This window comes from Sceloporus undulatus, chromosome 1, assembly GCF_019175285.1.
Source record: "Sceloporus undulatus isolate JIND9_A2432 ecotype Alabama chromosome 1, SceUnd_v1.1, whole genome shotgun sequence".
Classification (NCBI taxonomy): domain Eukaryota; kingdom Metazoa; phylum Chordata; class Lepidosauria; order Squamata; family Phrynosomatidae; genus Sceloporus; species Sceloporus undulatus.
This window is the reverse complement of record NC_056522.1, coordinates 369,271,141-369,279,360: the sequence shown is the minus strand read 5'-3', so window position 1 is coordinate 369,279,360 and position 8,220 is coordinate 369,271,141. Positions and strand designations below refer to the sequence as shown.

Genomic DNA, 8,220 nt, shown 5'->3' with positions numbered 1-8,220 from the left:
GTGAATGTGGAGGGTCTACTATACTGTATTTGTTTTAATTTGTAAGCCACCTTGAGTCCTGATTTTGGAAGAAAGGCAAGGTTAATAAGGCCTGTCTTTTTTTAAAAGCACAACATCCCTTCCATTTAAAGTAAACTTTAGGGGACCGTGTAAATTCCTTCCAATGCTGGGATGTCAGGAGCCTGAGGAGCATCTGCACTGTAGAAATAATCAAGGTTGACACCACTGTAACTGCCATGGCTCAATGATATGTAATTCTGGGAAATGTAGTTTGTTGTGGGACCAGAGCTCTCTGACAGAGGCTAAATGTGCCCCAAAACTACAGTCTCCAGAATTTCATACAATTGAGCCATGGCAGGTAAAGTGGTGACAACCTGGATTATTTCTACGCTACGGATGCAGCCTGAGGGGTAGAGAGTCAAGACCTCTGCATCTGATATCTCCCTGTCTTGCTCATGGAGGAGGAGAGCCCATCTCTCCTGGGACCCCTGGGAAACCCTCCCTAGGACAGCACTCCTAACTCACCAAGTAGGCTGCTCCACAGAGAAAAACTAAAAGGCTATGCTGCTTGCCATTCCTCTTGTTATTCGTCAGATACTATCCAGACAGACGCTTGCTGTGCTACTATCACTGTTATGTTTACAAACACTCCCATAACCTTCTTTGGCTTTACCTTTTTGAGCATCACCACTGGTAAAAATCTAAACAACTCTCTTTGAACGTTGGCAAGGGTTCTTCTTATGTTAGAACTGCAATGCCTTCTAGGTGCTGCTGGAGCACAACGGCGAGGAATGCTGGGAGTTGCAGTCCAGCAACACCTTGAGGGTTGCACTATTTCCACCTAAGTACAACCGCAGAAGGGAGCAGAAATTGAACTTTGGATGTCTAATTTTACTCCTTCAGTGAAATTTCCAAAGCTGACATACCCATAGACATTGACTGCTCAGTGGCAGATGAAACATCTATCTGTGGGCTATTTCTATTTTTGTCTACCTGAAAGACACACCTTCAAAATTAGGGCAGTCTTACCCAGGAGCTCACATCTTTCCAACAGTGGTGACTTGAGAGTGCTGCCACACTGCAGGATTAATGCAGTTCAACACCATTTTAAATGCCATGGCTCTATCCTACGGAATCCTGAGATTTGTAGCTTGTTGTGGCACCAGAGCTGACAGGGGCTGCATCCACATTGCAGAAATATCCAGTTTGACACCACTTTAACTACCATGGATCAATGCTATGGAACTCTTGGATATCATTGAGCCAAAGCAGTTGAAATGGTGTCAAACTGGATTATTTCTGCAGTGTAGATGCAGCCTGAGGCAGCTAAACATCTCACAAAACTACAGATCTCAAAATTCCATACCATTGAGCCATGGCAGTTTAAGTGGTGTCAAATTGCATCAATTCTGCAGTGTAGATACAGCCATTGAGGTTACATGCTCCCTTTCCCATCATGGCCTGCAACCACACAAAAATGCCCAAAAGGCCTTTCCTTAGGAACTAATACAGTAAATCCTCCGTATCTATGGATTCCTTATCCACAGACCTTAACTTTTCTATTTTAGATAAGGAACATCATTTTACTATGTCATTGTATTTAATGGGACTTAAGCATCCACAGATTTTGGTATCAACCTGGAACCAAACCCTGCCTAGCAGATACCAGGGGCCCACTGTACTTTACCAACAAGGGCCTTGGAGTCTATGCAAGTGCTGCAAGGTCAAACCCACTTGGGATAATTCCCAGGCTTCCTCCATCTGCACCTCAGGACCCAGCTGAGAGCTCAAAAGGATTCTGGATTGATGCATCTCAAGTTGCCACAGCAGCATTTGTGCAGAGACATAGTTGTGAAACCTGGTTCTACACTCCTTTAGTAGCCATTCAAAGTTATAGCAGAGTTAGTTTGTAGAAAGATCTTGTAGCACCTTTGAGACTAACTGAAAGAAAGAAGTTGGTAGCATTAGTAGCCATGTTCTTCCAGTGCTTTCCACGCTGCTCCTTTAACTGTTGCAACAGGCAGACAGGCACAACATGTGAAGGGACATGGCTTTGCATGCAGAAAGAGCCAGATTCAGTCTACATTCTCCAATTTGAAGGATGTAAAACCAAGGTAAAACTCTTCTGCCTGAAATCCTGGATGGCCACTGCTAGTTGGTTCAGACAATAAATACTGGGTAGGTAGCTATAAATAGTCTAGCAGAAGGCACATAAATAGTCTAGCAGGAGGCAACTTCCTATAGGCAAGGGGGCATGACATCCCTTAATAAAACAGGAAGCACCACCAAGTTAAACAAATATTTGTTGACGGTATATGCAAGTTTTTCAGTTTATTCTTGTATTAAATGTGGGATATTAACCCATATAATATAAAGACAAAGACAAGCTAGAATATCTAGAGAAGGGCCATCAAGATTATCAAAGATCTGGAAACCAAGTCTTATGAGGAATGACTTGCAGGGATGGATATGATTAGCTTGGAAAAGAGAAGACTGAGGGGTGACACAATAGCTCTTTTCAAATATCTGCAGGCATGTCATGTAGATGATGGAGCCAGCTTGTTTTCTGTTGCTCCGGAAACTAAAATAAAAACCAATGAATTCAAATTACAAGAAAAGGGACTCCACATAAACATTAGGAGAAACATTTTTCTTTAAAATCTGGAAGAGCTGTTTTTGACAAGATATAAGATGAAGTTATCATTCCACCAAATCTTTTTTGTAAGTCCTTTAATTGTTTTTTTTAAAAATTGTAACCCGAAGCATGATTAATCAGGGGCATATTTTTAATTGATCAAAAGGTTATTACTCAATTGCCTTGGCTAGTCAATTGGTTAAGCACTGTAGTCTTATGTAAAGCCGTAGCAAAATAAACAGAAATCCATTTTAGTTTAAATGTATTTAATTTTAATTCTGGAATCCAATTTGGGAGACTTGCTTCTCATTTCACAAACAGTGAGATACTAAAAACAGAGGTATTCCTGACTACCATTTCCCTACTATGCTGCCAGAAGACTACGAAGAGGTAATGGTGGGAGGCAGGGAAGTAAAAGAGGAGCATTTTGCTCTGCCGATACCATAAGAATGTAAGAAGAGCCAGACTAAGCCAAACCAAAGGCTCCACTAATCAAGCATTCAGTTCACACAGTGGCCAATTGACGCCCTTGGGAAGCCTGTCAGCAAAAGAGGAAGCACAGCTGCATCCTCTGTCTTGCATTCCCCCAGAACTGATAAACAGAGGCATGGTGCCTCTGATACTGAATGTGATACACAACCCCCCCCCCAAACCAGGACCCAATGATGACTAACCCCATAAATGTATTTAATTCCCTTTAAAAACCTCCCAAATTGCTAGCCACCTTTACATCCTTGAGGTAATGAATTCCACACTTTATTATCTAAGTCCCTATATACAAATTCCACAGCTCAAAACATCTGGGGATCTCCCAACTTCAGCAGGTGGGTGAGTATAAATCCAGTGATGAAACTTTCTTATAAACAAATCAGACCATGGGCCATCAAACTTGCAGCTTGTGAGTCTGCTTGCATTTGGCAACAATCTTGTCCATAGTTGATATATGCATGACATGTAACCACATCATATGCCCTACCCACATGGTCTCTTCACTGCTCTAAGCAGCCATGTGCCCAAGATGGTGAAGTAAATAGAGAATGGGGCTTTCCAGTACCTGTTCATATTTTAGAAGAACACTTTTGGCAACAGCAAAGAGACACTGAGATTAACACTGTTCATTCTCAGGCTAAAAAACACAGACACAAAAGGAAGAATCTATTCTACCAGGATGGCAGCAATGTTCTCTTGAGAGAGGTCAGGATCCAACACATTTTGTGGGTCCACATGAGCTTGAGAGGGGGTGACACTTTTTGCAGCACTCTGTGTCCAGCAGTCACTATATGGATGAAACTTTGGAGCCAGGGCACTGCCAAGGCGCTGGCACCTCCCCAATTTGAAGTGTTTTCCTTTGTGAAGGTACATGTGTTCGACCAGCTGGCTCTTTCGAAGAAACTTGTGACCACAGATTGTGCAGCTAATCTTCCTTTTCCGTGAAAAGGAAAAGTTGCAGTTTAACTCCATGGGCTCTGAGTCTTTGGATACCAGGGACAACTGGCCAATCGGCAGTGGCTCCAGGTTGCTACGGGTTGGATGTTCCAATTGGCGCTCATTCTCTCTCCGAAGGAAAGTGCCAGGCCGGTGATTGTCAACAGCCTCACGGTTTTCATTAAGGGGCTGGAGCTGGCTGAGGTCATTGCTTTCAAGGATCGAGGCTGGGACTCCAAATGGCAGCGACCCTGACACGTGAGTAAACAAATGCTCCCGCAAGATGCTTCGGGATTCAAAATGCTCCCCACAATACTGACATAAATGGACTTTGAGGTTGGCTTTAGCAAAGGCTGGGCTCCTAATCTCCGGGGAGGAAGAAACATGATTCTGTGATACAACTGGCTCAGAGTCAACCTTTTCCTGCTTTACCGTTACAGGTGGGTTTGCAGGCTCCTCTACTGGTTTTGCAGCTGTCTGGACAGAAGGATGAGAAATCTGCTGGTCCAAAGAGCCGTCATCAAGCCCTATGGCTAGAGACAGCTGAAGCTGGGGGTGATCACCTTGACTAGCAGTCCTGCCCCCAAGGCTTGTTAAACTTTCCTTTGTCTGGAGGCTTTCCTTGACAGTCTTGTGTGTAGTAGAGATCTGAATCCCATACAGATTTGAAGAGGAAAGAGACTCTGGGGAGAGCATCTGGTTCATTTCAATCGCCATGCGGGAAAGGTAGTCAGCATGCAGGAAACGGATGCCTTCCTCCAGCCGAGCTTGGTTGACCATCTGTTTGGGTCCTTTTCCAGTGTACATGATGTGGAGTAAGTAGCTGAATATATCAGGTTGAATATCTGTTGGCTGTATCTTTATGCATTCACTGCTTGAAACAAAGAGGGGAGTTAAGTAAACACATAATGGCAGAACTTCAGCTATTTAAACAACTGAGAGTCTTGTTGCATCGAGGCTCTTTTTATTATGGAAGAAGCTTTTTTGAACTATAGTATTAAATTTATCCCAAGTTAGTTGTTAGCTATATATACATATATACATACACAGAGGTGCAGAGAAATGAGAGGAAAACAAAAAAGCGATGCCAGGGGAGATTGGGGCAACTACCTTGAAATTAAATAAGTACAGTCACCATTCACAAAGCATTATTGATTATAATGCAAATCTCACAGTACTGACAAGGTGATACTGGATGTAAATAGTGCAATTCTTTATGTCTCTACTCAGAAGTACATCCCAGTGTAGATGCAACAGTAATGAATCCTAGGCAAACATACAGCAGGAGCGAAGAATCATTTTATAAGTATGAGGACAGTAGTCCATTCTGCAGTACCTTCTAGAGACTGTATGGCAATGGTGGACATCCGCTCTGTCACAAAAATGTGGGTGGGATCACTATCTGTTTCTCTTTCTTTTACATATTCATAAACAACTGATAAATATTCACCTATAATACATTTTCACATGTAATGCACATTCTTCACACCGTCATGCGTAACATTCATATGCCATTCTCACCCATAATACACATACACACTCACACAGTACTCAACCTCTTACGCACACAGAGAACTCCTCTGAAAATTCCCTTGAAAACACATTACAGGCTGAGTGTCCCTTATCCAAAATGCTTGAGACCAGAAGTATTTTGGATTTTGTAATATTTGCATACACATAATGAAATATCTTGTGGATTAGACACAGATTTAAACATGAAATTAATTTACATTTTATATACCCTTTATACATATAGCCTGAAGGTATTTTTATACACATTTTAATAATTCTGTGTATAAAACAAAGTTTGTGTACTTTGAACCATCAGAAAGCAAAGGTGTCACTATCTGAACCACCCACGTGGACAATTTTGGAATATTTTGAAAAGCTGGATGAGAGACACTCAACGTATATTATTAGTACAGGTGGGCAACGACTCCAGGTGTGGAGTCCACACACATCCTTTGTGAGGCCCTGGAGTATTGCACCTACTATCTCCATTTTGTTACTTCAAAAGAATACTCAAGAGGCTTCCTGCACATTTCCAGAGTCAAACAATGGTGTGTGTGAATTGGGCAGCTTCTGACAGCCTACTCTCACGAGGATGCAAATTTTTGATTGCAGTGTTGCATGTCCCAATATACCAGCACAGCCTTACCTTGTCTGATGAATAAATATCATCTTAAAATAGTTTGAAAAGGCAGCTAGGACTGCTCGGTGGGCTTTAAAGTACACATCTCCAATTGCAACTGTGCAGTCACAGAGAAAGCCAAATTCCCGTTGCATGTTCAACTGCTGGAGAAGCATCAGGCTATGGCTGGTTGTATCCATTTTGCTTTCTACAAGACAAAATAAAATCTCATTTAGTAAAAACCAATTTCATTCTCATGATGGGCGGGAAAGGCCACAGTGTATCAGTGCTAGAGAATATGTTTTGCACATAGTTGCTGAGCTCAAATCTCTGGCAGAGGAATGTTACATGAAGTCGTCTTGCATTACTTTGGCAAACATGACTTAACATAGCATAATATACAAGCCTATTGTCCTTGCAGAGATAAATCCACGTCTGGGTTGTAAATTTTCAGGCTGCAGAGGGCACACAAGATCCAAAACTCTTCCCCCCCCCCCCCAAAAAAAACCCTGCACAGACAAAAAGAAATATGAGGGAGCTACAGGCTAAGACCGTTTCTACTGATGTCCTAGTTTTCTGTAGGTACACAATGTTTGTCAAGAGAAAGGGTGGGAATTGTGCACGCCTACTGAGACTGTCATACTGTGAACACATCATGAGATTATGTGACTCACTGGAAAAATGCTTGGCAAAGTGTAAAGCAGTAGGAAAAGAGGAAAACTGCACTGCAGGTGGAGAGATTCAATCAAGGAAGCCATGGCCCTAGGTTTGCAAGACCTGAGCAGGGCAGTAGATGACTGGGGCTCTTGGGAGGCCTCTCATCCATAGGGTCGCCATAAGTTGAAGTTGACTTGATGGCAAACAGACGTTGTTGGATTGCAACTCTTAGAAGCCCTAGTCAGCATGGCCAATAGTGCAGAATGCTGCATGATGCAGTATATCAACATCTGGAGATTTGCATACCATGATATGGACTGCTCTAGAAAAGGTTAGAATCATATAATCATTGTGTTGTTGTGTTTATGAGCGAAATTAAGGTAAAATATGTTTATATACGTAAAGGATAGTGCAGGTATGAATGCATTCTGAAGAAACTTGCCAAGAAAATTCCATGATAGGGTTGCCATAAGTCAGAAACTACTTGAATGCACATAACAAAACAACAAAGTATCGGTATCAAGGTAAATATCTGTTGGGGGCGAGATTATGTAATGCTAGGAGAGATAGCTGATTGGCTGTTTGAAAATAATTTGAAAAAGCTGAGTATATGACTTAGTGAGAGTTGGAGGAGTTGCCACGTTCATGTATAGGCTTCAGTAGGTTCAAAAAGCTGTATTCAGAAAACTGAAGTTATCCACAGCATAACTAAGCTGTCAGGACTATGTTACACAGTATATTCAAAACACAAAGCAATTCAAGCAGTTCACCCCATTTGTCTTTTTTCCTCTTCGACAGCTCAAAGGACATTTTCCCTCCCCTTACTTCTGCTCATTAGCCAGCTTCTTTCCACCCAGCATCACCATATGTGTAACATACTCCATCATCCAGTATTACAAAGCAGATACATAACATATGACCATAAAGCATGGCAGGACCATTATCCCAGGCTGGGAAGGTACCTGTCTCCTTTAACATCTGCCAGGACTCAGCAGCAAAGGCACAGCAACCAGGGCTTGGCATGGAGCAGCACTCTATAAAGCTGCCCCACCCCTAGAAACACCAGGCCAGTTACTGAGGCCGAGAGACACCAGGCCAGCAACTTAATGCCAGCTCCCCAGCCCTCTGGAAGACTGCTCCAGTCTGAGAGGAATGTTGTTATTATTAGTTAATGCCTGAGGGAGTATTAAGGGCCAGTCTTTCGTTGTTATTGTCATCTTATTGCTATTATGATTTGTTATTTTTGTTATTGTTATTTGCTATGTATTCTGGGGATTAATTTTGAGTTGTATTGATTTGATCTGTTATTGTTATGCAGTTTTTATTATTGTTATTTACTATGCATTCTTCTTGCTATTTATTATTATTGTAA

General features: G+C 42.0%; 1 protein-coding gene across 2 annotated transcripts in view; it reads right to left on the bottom strand.

The window, feature by feature from the left end:
* Window positions 1-2,344: 2,344 nt before the first annotated feature.
* Window positions 2,345-8,220, bottom strand: part of ZBTB25 (zinc finger and BTB domain containing 25) — a 10,388-nt gene continuing 4,512 nt past the window's right edge. The window contains exons 1-3 of one of the 2 annotated variants that reach the window (XM_042446798.1): window positions 7,811-8,177; window positions 6,219-6,399; window positions 2,345-4,931 (exon numbers count right to left, since the gene is read on the bottom strand). In XM_042446798.1, coding sequence (XP_042302732.1) covers window positions 3,791-4,931; window positions 6,219-6,399; window positions 7,811-7,871 — 1,383 coding nt within the window. In that variant the 5' untranslated portion in view covers window positions 7,872-8,177 and the 3' untranslated portion in view covers window positions 2,345-3,790. Of the gene's footprint in view, window positions 4,932-6,218; window positions 6,400-7,810; window positions 8,178-8,220 lie in introns of those variants that run through there. The other variant, XM_042446799.1, reaches the window with a different exon arrangement.